This window comes from Panthera leo, chromosome A2 (genome assembly GCF_018350215.1).
Source record: "Panthera leo isolate Ple1 chromosome A2, P.leo_Ple1_pat1.1, whole genome shotgun sequence".
Taxonomy (NCBI): Eukaryota; Metazoa; Chordata; class Mammalia; order Carnivora; family Felidae; genus Panthera; species Panthera leo.
Window position 1 is genome coordinate 73,418,359 of NC_056680.1, and position 12,580 is coordinate 73,430,938.

At 45.4% G+C, this 12,580-nt stretch overlaps 1 protein-coding gene across 3 annotated transcripts in view; it reads right to left on the reverse strand.

The window, feature by feature from the left end:
• Positions 1-422: 422 nt before the first annotated feature.
• POU6F2 (POU class 6 homeobox 2) overlaps positions 423-12,580 on the reverse strand; it is a 463,146-nt gene continuing 450,988 nt past the window's right edge. For 2 of the 3 annotated variants that reach the window (XM_042914628.1, XM_042914638.1), the window contains 2 exons: positions 5,247-5,415; positions 423-1,704 (listed from right to left, as the gene is read on the reverse strand). In XM_042914628.1, coding sequence (XP_042770562.1) covers positions 1,200-1,704; positions 5,247-5,415 — 674 coding nt within the window. In that variant the 3' untranslated portion in view covers positions 423-1,199. The remainder of the gene's footprint in view (positions 1,705-5,246; positions 5,416-12,580) is intronic. The other variant, XM_042914645.1, reaches the window with a different exon arrangement.

Here is a 12,580-nt window from a genome sequence, read left to right on the forward strand (position 1 = left end):
TTGGTTTTGGTCAGGTCTCCATGTACGTGGCCAACAGACTGAGAAAAATCCCAAGCTCTGGTGTGGACAGTGAGTACAATTATAGCTTATGCCAGTGTTGACAGTTCATCGAGCAAAGCCCTCGTTATTTTGGAGTCTCTCCTGCATTTCACTGGGATCTGAGTGGAAAGGACACGGTTCCCGCTCTGTGGCCCTCCAGCAGACCCTGGAGGCCACATGTGAGGGAGATGGAGAAATGGAGGAAAAATGAGAAATGCGGGCTCCATTTTCTTTTCTCAAACCCACAAGTCATAGTGAGAAGAAAGCAATGAATGCTTTGGCACACGATCCAGGATGTCGCCCCCTCCCCCCCCCCCAAAAAAAAACCCCACAAACAAAAAGAGAAAAGAACGCCCCACCCCCAATGAAAACCAACAGTGAGCCTCACATAATGGCTTCAACGATGGCACCCACACCACAGGTGGGGACAGAGATGGGTAAGATGGGAGAAATCAGGCTTCTTATTTTTCCTTTAAGTACAAATGTAAAAATTCCTAACGCAACTTTACACGCAGAGAAGAGTAGACCAACGATCGCGTTTGCAATGCCGTGTTTCTGACTTTGGTTAATAGGTTTCATAGTGAAATCAGCACTTAGAACCTGAAAGAATGCAGTCCCTAGTCCCTCCTCCAGGTGGCAGGCTTGTATTCGCTTTGAACAGATAAAAGTTTTTGTTGGTTTTTTGTTTGTTTGTTTTTTTGTTTTTGTTTCTGTTTTTGTTTTTTTTGTGTTTTTTTTTGGTTTAGTTGTTTTTCTTTTTCCTTAAAATGTGTTCACATTTTCATAATGTACAGAAAAAGGTATGTGGTTATTTGGTTTGCTTTAAGTCCGTTAAAAAATTGGCTTTGGGGGGAGATGGGTGGGGGAGGGGACTATCCTACCGCACACACCTGCGCGCGGTGTGTGCCTTGTTTAAAAATTTTCAAAAATTGTTTTTTTTTTCTTTTTGGAAAACCAACGGACACGTATAAACCATTCCGTCCACTTGGTAGTCTCCTTAGTCCTTTACTTACAAGGGTGATGACTGGAGCTAGTTTTCAATTTTATTTTCAATTTATTGTTATTATTATTAATTATTATTCTCAATTATGGTCTGTGGAGTCCAAAGGGTGGAGTTTCGTTTCTGTGGGTTTTGCTTCTGATTCTGGGCGGGCGTCTCTTTAGGAGTTTTCTTCCAGAGAGTCTGTTAAGGGCTCCAGAGGGACGGCCGTGGCCGGCTCGTGCTGTTTTAAGCGTTTAATTGTGTTCTTCAGGGCTTGCCTCTTATTGCAGAACCAAACTCTAACTACCTCCCGGTCATAGTTCAGCTTCTCGGCAATTTCGGTCATTTCCTGCCCAGAGGGGTGTGTGTTCTTCTCAAAGTGGGCATTGAGGATCTCAAGGGCCTGGGGTGTGAAGGAGGTGCGCCGCTTGCGCTTTTTGGACGGTTCGCTCCCGATAAACTCGGTCAGGTTCTGCATACCTGCTCGATGGCGGGCCTCAGCCTCAGCCATCCACCGCTCAAGCACCGGCTTGATCTTCTGGGCACTTTTAGGGGTGATGTCCAGCTTTTCAAACCTGGCAGGATACAAAAGGCCAGGGTTCAGTTTGGCTGTCAGACTGCTAGCTATAGTGTTCTCTTGGGCTTCCTGTGGTAGGAAAAAGTGGCTTCTCAGGATGGTGTGTCTGGGGGGAGAATTGAGAAAGAACAGTCTTACACTGAGTCCTCTGCCAGGGTGGGCCTCCTGCCTGCCTGCCTGCCTGACTGCCTGGCAGAGCGAATTCACTCCAGATTAGCAGCCAGCTCAAGTAGCCGACCCCGCTCAAGCCAGCGCGCCCCGCTCCCCGCATGCTTCATGCCCCCATGCAGCCCGCACAGCCACGCGGATGGGGGTGAGGAAGGGTGCAGACCACAGGACACACGAGCCATCATGATGGGAACAGACACAACTCGCAGATCTTTTTCCCCCCGTGCACCCTGGACAGCTGAGCTTTCACGCGGATCGTGCCGGCCGCATTTCCCCCTCCTCAGAATCCTCAAGGCAAAAATGAACACCAGGCAGCGGCATCCGAGACGACAGCTGCCGTGGCCTTCCATTTGAAATGATTCTTTTTAGGTTTCACGTTTCATTTTCCTTAAACTCCTCCCACCGACTCGGTTAGGCAAATGTTATAGCTGTTCCTTACCATAGTCGGTGATGGCAACTGGAACGCGTTTCTTTTACGGCTTTCTTTTCATCTCTGCGTATGTCTTATTTTAATCTCTCTCTCTCTCTCTCTCTCTCTCTCTCTCTCTCTCTCTGTCTCTCCCTTCCCCTCGCCCCTTCTCTGTCTCAGGTAACCAACAATTTGCACCATATGTAAGTTAACAACATGTGCCCCTTTCAGGAGAAACAGCCCATGGCTACTTTACTGTTGGACTCAAACAGCCGGACACCTTGTAATTGCTACCAACACCCCCCTCCCCGGATGTGCTAAGGCCACGTCGTGCCTTTTGAACGCTGTCCAGTGTAATGGTGTGCTTTTGCACCAGGGCATCAAGCTGTGTTTAATGTGGGATATCTGCACACTGTACTTGAATGATATCATTTTCTGTAAATGAGCTCTTCTATGTATCAACTGCCATCAGCACTCCTCTGCTACACTGATTTTTAAAAAATGGGAAGCATCTTGGATGAAATTATATAGAGTGTTTTAAGAGGTCATCATGGTGGCAAATCAGACTCACTCTCAATGAAATATACCAAAGGACCACTTGCTTTTATTTGCTTGTTTGTTCTACATCCAAATTCACAGCCCTCCAGCATGACAACTTGGGATACACAGATCCTCTCTTGGATCCTCTCTGGCTACACTCTTTTTAAGTGGTCAGTGTGTTGAAAGACAACCGTCTGACTGCAGAGCCCATCTTATTACAATAGTCTGTTCTCATAGAGCTAAAATGAACCTGCGTTGGCCAGTCAGAGTATGTTCTATAAGGACGCTTGCAGAAGAAAACAAAAGGATAGTCTTCTTTTATGGGCCATAATCTTATCTTTGACAGTGAATTTTAGATATTGTGATAGCAGGCAAACAGTGTCAAGGTTTAATTGGATTTCCATAGCATGGCCTTCCATGTATGGTTCGAGGAGTTATTTATTTATTTAAAAAACAAAACAAAACAAAAAAACACCAACCAACTTCCACTACTGATCAAAGGGGGAAGAGGTACGTTTTGCTTTTAATGTAAAAGGAACTAATCATCTAATATCATTTAATGAGCTTGGCCCCTGAGGCACGCTCCCCCCCGGAGCTCCAATTGCCGTGGTAATTTGCCACATACCACATTTTACCATCATTCACCATGAAAGCCCCAGAGTTTAAACTCTTGATGGCATGACAACAGACTCTAGGGATAAAGCTTGCATTTGGGATGCAGGGACACACCTGGGGTGCCCAGTGTGTTGGTGGTGTTTCCTCCTCTGTGTCTCTGACCAGGAGGGGCTCATCAAAGCCATGCCTGGGAGTCAGTGTAGCTCGTAAGTGACACCTGGGTGAGCAGGCTCAAATGCAGATTCCTTCCCACCTCTTAAAATGAACCTGAATTGTTCCAATGTCAGATCATGGTCTCTTTCAAGACTTTCATTTTTTTTCTCTTGGTAGTTAGCTTCTAGAACTGGCTCACCAAAACACTAGGAGCTAGAGAAAGGCTGTAAAGTCAAGGCATCTGACATATTCTGTTATCCAGTGAATTCCAGAGGTCTGTCTCTCTCTTTTTCATCAGCCATGGCTTTCTTGGCTTCCCCTGGGGAAGACTTTAGAAATCAACGTATTTGATTGGGAATGCCCTAGGCACACTATGTGCTCTGGTGGAAAACATTAGATGGCACTTAAACCAATAAAAGGAAATCACGTTTTAGGACTAAAAATAAGCCAAAGAGGACGTTAGCAAAAATAACAAATTGCAACAACTTAAAAACCTGTAGCTGCCTTTATCGCGGGGCCGTCAAGATGAAACAAAATTAATGTTTCCCGACAGGGAGCCACAGTATTCATATCATTGATGCCGCTTGTTAGTGTTGATGTTTCTGTACATGTTGTTTGGAATAACATATACAAGCCTTGAAACAAATTTCCCAGCAGTAGTAGTATCCTTGTATAGACTGAATAAAGGTTATTTTCTACAGGGAGGTATCTTATAAGAAAAAACAGTAGGGGAGACCATAGAAGTGAGAGGATCCTATGGCGCTTTTTGTATTTAACAACAATCAATGGGTTTTATGGAAAATCATTGAGCAAAATGTAAGCTGCAAGCTACTACCCCATACTGATGTTATTTATAACCTTAGTCTTAAACTGCAGGAAAAGTACACTTCCGTCCTTTGGGGAATACATTAAAAGTATAAAGAGCAGATAAAAAGACAGCATTTCATGGATCACCAAGAACAAAATCCACTTAAATGAGTTTAGAGTTGGTTTCTTGGCTTTTCCTGATGGAGGAGGACTCATAAGGCATTGCCCAAGAGGAAAAAGCTCTTACAGAAGTGCCTTTGTTACCTCATGCATAAACATGGGATTAGCGCGACACACACATGCATGCACGGGGTCTGCTTCTGGCGGCTTGACCCAGATCAACTTGAACACAACCAAGGCTGGATGCTTGTCATTTATGTATGTATTTATTTTGGAGGGGTGGGGACAGGTGAGGCCAGATTCTCACTACCCCTGCCTGCGCCACGTAAAGCAGCGGCTTCTTTGAAAAATGTGCTTTTAGAGTTGTGTCTGGGAAGGCAATGCTACTGCATTCCTCGGCGGTCATGAGACAGTTAATTTTCTTTTTAAGGTGTATTTTCTTGGAAGAATCCTGAGAGCCATCCCTGGGCAGAAATGGTGGGAACGGCAGCTTTATGACATTCGCTCAGGACGCCTGTCTGCAGACAGGAGACCGTGGCTCTCAGCCTCACAGGAGGGTGGGGAGGTCCAGAAGGAAGCTCCTGGCCCGAGGTGGGGTACTTCCAATGAGACCGCCTTCTTTGTGAGTTGACAGGAGTTATCAAGCCAGGACCCCAAATCTGCTTCAGCACCTTCGTTTCCATCAGTGTCACCAGTTCCAACATGTAAGCGCCCCAAACTCAGTCCCCATACTCTACCCCTCCAGCTCTGCCCACCCGAAGAAGAAAAGCTGAGCCATGAGGACAAACGAGGCCCAGGCCGGCCAGGAGAGGTGACAGCATGTGGGCACGGGTTACCTGCAGATGGCCGACTGGCTGTACGCGGGGCCCTCTGTAGCACTGAGAGCCTGTCCCACCTGAGTCTGGGTCAGGCCAAGGGACAGGCGCCGGATTTTAAAAGCTTTGGCAAATTCTCGGATCTCCTCCAGATTAACCCCATCCACCTCACCCGCTGCCGTTTGAGGATCTGTGGAGATGTTTTTAAAAATAGGATCAATACGTCAACACACATCCAAGTAATATCTGTTTATCACGGCTTCTAAGAAAGTGGCTCTCTTTGATAGCAGAGTGGTGGGGAAACCAACATTGTCCAGTGTTCCCTGTGTGTCCCATGTGAGGCACCCAAGATCCCATCTTCGAGCCATCACACCTCCACAAATCATCCTTCGGATGTTTCTTGCCCGGAAAAATACCCCGGGAAGCTCACACCGCCGCTTTCACAATACAAGAGCATGCTCCCTTGGGGTTCACAAGTAACAGTCAGGGCAGGAAGGTACTAGCTATGGGATGCAACTCCATTTTGCCCATAAAGATGTTCAAATATTGTGTGAAACTATAAACATGGAAAGGCTTCAATTTGAAATGTCTTAATTGGATTCTTTAGGGCTAAAAATTGCCCTTGGAAAAAATAGTATTTTGTGTTTTTCCTTCACCGGATCACCACTGCTGTCAGGCTAACAGATGGTAATGCTGTCTAATTTCTTATGTTCACATTAGCCCCTCAGAAGACCATGCTTATGAAGCTGTGAGACGAATATTATCTTTTTTTTTGTTCTCTGATAGCAGTTTACTGACATGATGCCTTTGTCCCTTAAAAGGGCACATGATAAAAAATGCCTACTGCAAGAAGACTCCTTTGGTGCCGGAGAACGCGGTCAATTTAGGACTTATCAAGGGAAATGACACAACAGCTGGAGAACGAACCCCCCCTTCCCGCTACTGATCCCCAGATAAATGATAAATGAAAGCTAACGCCAGGCTGGAGACAGCATGGGTTGGGGATAGGGGAAGATTTCAAAGTGCTGCTCGATCCTGCCTGGAGCGAAGCCGCTCTCCCCGCCAGCTGACTCTATTGTTCTCCACCTCATTCCTTGGACTTAGGTGAAAAGTTTTTCTCTTCCTCTTTCTGCACAATAATCCATCAATTTCAGTAAATTCAAGCACTTGTCAAGGGACTGTGGTGGACTAGATTAGTCTTCTGGGCTCAGGGCTACAGAAACTCCTGTTCTCATGAAGAGAAATAAACATTTGCATTTCAAGGGCCAATTTTTCAAAGACTTTTAAATAAACATGCTAATATCTGCGGGGGGCTTGGAGCTTTGGGTACAGATGGTCATTACAGGGGAAATGGACTCTGTCGATAGAATCAGCAATATAGGTATGCACCGTACCTTCTTTATGTTCACATTTGAAAAACCCCTGTAGAATTTTTACGTGTTGTTCGTCATAATTTTGTTCAAGGAAAGATTGAAAAGTGGTACAAGGTACAAGCACGATGGACAGTCTCTAAGTATTTCTTAAGTGACTCCTGGGAGTCCTAATGAGTGTTAAGAGGGAGCTAGAGAAACAGGAGGGGAGTTGCGGTCTCTAAGGACTTTATAGTCTGTAGGGGGTTGGGACTTAATATTATGAATGAGAAACAATTGGAGAAAAAGACCAGGCTGAGTATAATCAAGAACTATTGGTGTGACCCCTGCCGCAGAATTTACAGAGAAGGGAGAGGTGGTAGGAGGGAGGATTCATCTGGGTCATGCCCAATGGGCAGCTTTCAGAGAATGAAGGGGCCATATTCTGGGGAGGTGGGCACAGAATGCAGACAAGAGCATTGGCCTTTATGGGCTGGGGAGCTCGTGCTAGGAGCGGAGAACATTTTCAGTGTAGGACATTGAGGATCTATGTCCCTGGGCAGGGGCAGAGGGTGACTATACAAATCTTGCTTTTTCTCCCTGGTTAAAGAAAAGGCTTGTTTGGGTTGTCCTCGGGAGAGGCTGCCCTCTGGATCTTAAGTCCCATCAGCACCGCAGCCTGGAGCGACTCCGAGGGTTTGCTAAGGACTCTGGGAAGCCAAGTCCACACACCCAGCAGCCTGGAGCCTCTTCTCTCATTTCTTCATTTAAACATTCCTAGAGCAGAAGTTGCAAATGAGCAGCTTGCACATCAAACTCAGCTTTCCTAGAGCTTACGGTTTTTTGGAATTGCCAACATTTAAACATTGGGAGATTGCTAAAGAAAAAAAAAACACCTCTATGGTTTATGTTCATTTGAATAGAAGTTTGGCTGCTCCAGTCTCCGTTTGCACTTAACTTGGGAACAGTCAGCTAGAACTGGTTCTGGCTGCCCTGAGAGCCCCTCCTCCTCATCTGCAGCCCTCCTTAGACCTGCTGCCTGGCTCAGCCGGTTTTGTGACTCTGCTGCGTTTAGAGTGTGCATTCCCAGCAGGGTGGAAATTGGTTCTGGCGTGGGGGTGGGGGGAAGGTGGAAGAGTCTTAGATTGGACAATAGTTGTGGCCGCCCCAAGGGCCGTGGTACATAAACAGAACAGATGTGCAGTATATCTGTGATATTAACGGTCCACGGAGGAAGGAGGGCAACTAGGACAGAAAAGCACAAATGCTGGAACGGGGGGAGGTCCCTGGGTGGCTCAGTTGGTTAAGCGACCAACTTTAATTTCGGCTCAGGTCACAATCTCCTGGTTTGTGAGTTCTAGCCCCGCATGGAGCTCTCTGCTGTGAGTGCAGAGCCCATTTTGGATCCTCTGTCCCCGTCTCCGTCTGCCCCTCCCCCACTTGCAGCCCCCCCCTCACCTTCTCAAAAATAAATATTCATTTTTATATTTAAATAGGGTGGGAAGTGAAGGTTCAAAACCAAGGGTGGAAAATAGGAAGCTGGAAACTTTCCTTGTAACAATGTGACCTTTAGGATGGTGCTTTTCTTAAAAGGTGACTAGGGGTCACCTGATGGGGCCCAGGACATGCATGTTGAACAAGTACCACAGGTGATTCTGATGCACGGGATCCACGGAGCCCACAGACAGGGGCCTTCTCTCTGTTTCTGGCCTGCCCGCATCTGGGCATCTTGCCCTCTGCACACAGCTATCTTCTCTTGACCCCATTACCATCATTATTCACCAGATGCCACTACCGTCCCACCTGTGTAAGAGTGACCAGCCACAAAAGCCCTGTGAGGGGGGGCCCCTGGGTAGGTGCCCCATCCTCGCGCTCCCCTGACATACCCCCCCCCCCCCCCCCCACCATTTAGTGTAGTCTGGAGTTAGAAGAGTTTTCCCCTGAGCAAAGCTAAGTAGTCCTTGTGGGAAGTATATTTGTTGCCCTATATTGGCTCCATCTTTAGATGGACAGGAATCAATGGAGTGAGGCAGCACGTGAGGGGCGGGCCTTTAACCGGCAAGAGTATGGAGCTTCAGCCCCTGGCCCTGGGCCAACACCAGATTTAGCTTGGTGGTGCCGGGCAGGTTTGTGACTTGGGTTGCAATTTTATGTAAATGCATTCTATCTTATTTCTTCCCTTCCCCTGCTGCCTTTCATGCTTATGTTTCTTTACTGGTTCCTTGAGACCGGCAACTAAATCTATGTGTGTGCCAGATTACTGCCAATGACCGGAGTTGAACAGAAAGCTATGAACTCTTGCTCCTGGGCCCCGAGCGACGTTGTGCCGATTCTCAAAACCTTCGCTGTAAAGCTCAGAGACGTGAGCACCTGCCCCGCCGAGCCCAGTGTCTTCCATGGGGCTCCAAACACGCTCTCATTACACCAGGAGGCTGAGCTCCTTCCTTCTGTCACACACATTTCCACTCTAGTCTTTTTCTGGTTCTACTTCTAGGGCTGATGAGCTAGGAATGGTGAAATTGAAACTGCATGATGGTCTGTTGGATAAAGGCCCAGGGAGAGGAAATCAGTTATCTCCTTGTTTGTGTACTTTGTTAATTGCTGGAGATGGGCTACCTGATTTTATCCGTATTACTGTTCTTACCCATAAAATCAGATGGTAAAATAAATTATTACAGTTTTTTTCCATGGGTCAAGTCTATGAAGGTCTCCCCATCCAAAGGAGGGGCCACCCTGGGACAAAAATGTGGGACTTGTTTTCACACTTTGGGAGAATTCACTAGATGGTGTCTGTAAGGTGTCTTGAATTAATAAAAAAAAGGATTTTTTTTTTGGATCCTAAAGTTTCTATCTTAAACTCTTGAGGATTCCCACCCCCTGGTCCACCGTTGGAACAGTTCACCTTCCTTAAGGGGTATATACTTTTCTATTTGAGAAGGGAAAACAAGAGGAATGTGGTAAATGGAAGCTTCCCTGGAATGTCACTTCAGCTGTCAGCCTGGCTCAGAGGCTGACATTCCATCCTGGGATAGGTCTGGCTTTCCCTCGTCTAGTCCCCTGGCCCTAAGAGGTTGGGTTAATTTCAAGGATGAATCTGAGGCCACCTTGATGGCCACCCCTCTGAGGGGCCTCTCAGATCCCTCCCAGGTGGATTCAGCACTCGAGCAACTCAGTCTGGGCCTTCTCTGCACTGAAGAGGAAGAGGAACCTTTCATAGAAGTTGGCTCAGGTTTGGGGCGCCTGGGTGGCTCAGTAGGATAAGCGTCCGACTTCGGCTCACGTCATGATCTCGTGGTCCGTGAGTTCGAGCCCCACATCGGGCTCTGTGCCGACAGCCCAGAGCCTGGAGCCTGCTTTGGATTCTGTCTCCTTCTCTCTCTGCCCCTCCCCAGTTGTGCTCTCTCTGTCTCTCTGTCTCTCAAAACTTACATAAATAAATGTAAAAACAAATTAAAAAAAAAAGAAGTTTGCTTGGGTTGAGTCAACCCAATATATTAAGTACAGGGTCAGAAAGCAACAGTAGTAATTGCCAGGGTCCACCCTGAGTCTCACCCTTTGCTATGGAGGAGCCAGAAGATTAACCTCTATAGAGATTAACTGGCCTAGAGATTGAGAATAAACTGGCATTGAAAATTGGCAGTGATTCCTAAGTGTAATGATGATGTTTCCCAAATCGAATCTGGGATGCAAAGGCTGAAGAGCACAAGATTTTTATGGGAACTAAATGCAAATTGGGTGAAAACAGACCTGTTCTGCAGACCCTGGTTGTAGGGTCACTGGGTCCATACTGAACTGAGTGCTAAGGATGGACCAGCAGAGATGTTTTGTCTTGCTTTTAAACTTTAGCTCCCTCCACCAGTTAATGTGGACATCAGCGAAAGGGGCTGCTGACTGGGTTGAACAGCCACCGTCTATCAGCATCATGCTTTCACAACCTCTGCTTGTGGGATTTTTATATACAAGATATGCAACTTTAAAGAAGCTGCCAAGTATGAATTAACTGTCTTATGTAAACATCCATCTGGTTCTTAATGTTATTCTCACAGCGGATAATGGGCATATTTACCAAATATTTCTGAGAAATAAACCATTTGAGAATGTGCAAGGTAATGTGGGGGAACAGTTTAATATGCAATATGGTGACTTCATTGTGGAAAATGGTGTGAATTGTGATCATGGGAATCAGGGGTGCCTACAAGCCATCACCATACGTCCTTATGTTCCCTTTATGGTTTATTTTTTTATGGGATTAGCCCGTAGTCCTTTGCTGTCTAAAAATCAAGTTTGCAGGCCAGGGCTTCAAAACATGTGTACTGTAAAACAAAACAAAACCAAACTCAGCAAAGAATAAAAAGACCGAAATGTACCTATTTTTAAACAGTATTGTGTAAATCTTGAGCCAATTTGGGACATTTGTCAAGTCATTTGTTTGACTCTGTTAGACTTTCCAAAAGCCCTGCTTATAGACTGTATTTACATCTGATGACTGTGGAGAACAAGCAAGGTTTAACACAGGATAAGCTGTATAGGTCCCGTGAACAGATACCGTGCAGATGTTCTGAGCTCAGATGTGGTGTTCTTTGCACACGAAGATCCTGTGATCATTGCTAAGGCATTCACTCTGTATTCTTTTGCCTGGAGTGGGGAAGATTTTTGGGTGATTTTTGGTTCTGTTTTATCTAGAACAATGGCAAGTTGCCAGCACTATGGTGACAATCTTTGACCGTGATGGGGGAGGGTTCATTGACCAAGGTTTTGACCATAGGTTCAAATCCAGTTTGACTTGGTTCATACAATGGCCTTAATCTCTTGGAGGGATTTGCTGATTAACCATCAAACTCAATTCAAGGATTATTAACTCTAGCAAGTCCTTCTGTTCTGTCTCAACCTCTAAAACTTAGTTAACTCTCTATTATATTGCCATAGTCCCTATTCACGCGTCGATCGTAGCTTTCATTTATCTTTATTGTACCTGCATTTCTTTGTTACCAGTTCATGACCTCCCTCAGTGCAGGGAGCACATCTTGCTTATTTTTGCTTTCTTGATTTCTATTGCTGTGCTTGGTATATACATGGTGCTCAATACGTGTTTTTATATTTAAGTTGACAGCCTCTGATTAAAACACCCTTTTATTCTCCTGTAATTTAACCTGCATAACAACTACATCTGAACGGGGTTGGGTCTTCCCAAATTATCCTATCTGCAGATTTGGTGAAGTTTCATCTCAGACAAAAGTAATTTAAAATGGGTAGTTCATGCTTGAATATAAATTTCAAAATATGCATAATGTCTAGCTTAGGGAAAAGCTTGTGCTTCAATTGTGAGGCATGGGTCCAGGCTTTTTAAAAGTTATTTGAAGACTATTTAGGTGATCGGATATATATTGTCGTTCAAATTTCACTGGATAAAATTTATGTGTAAACATCTTATTTTTTAAGGCAGCTGTACTGTGTAGCATGTGTATGGCCCATTGAGTCAGACTATTTGGGTTATCATCCTGGCCATGCCACCCATTGGATTGGTCACACCAAGTGCCACAGTCTTACAACCAAGACTGAATGTGGTCCCTCTGACAGTAGATGGCCAAGATGGGTTGTAGTTTCAGGATCTATTTGATGTCAGTTACAAGATCTGAAAATGAGGATTTCTATTACCTTGTTATGAATATTAAAATGAAGTTCAGAGTGTTGAAAGTGCTTGGAAAGCCCTACTTTACAAATGAAGTCTTAAACAGAGATTTCCTGGGGTAATCAGCATTAGAGAAATGCTCCGTGTATCATTCATTGTGTAGTTGGGTTTTGAGACAGAAAGAAATTAATTAGACAACGTGCTCAAAATCCATAGCAATTGTAAACCCGTTACTGAGCCTCTCATATATCTGCCAGAGAAGACTCATCATTTAGGCTCTGCATATGAGTTTGGAGTTTCCTGCCTCAACTGCCTATGGCAAAGGAGTCTCTATTTCCATTCTTTATATTTCATATCAAGATATGTAATATGGGTCA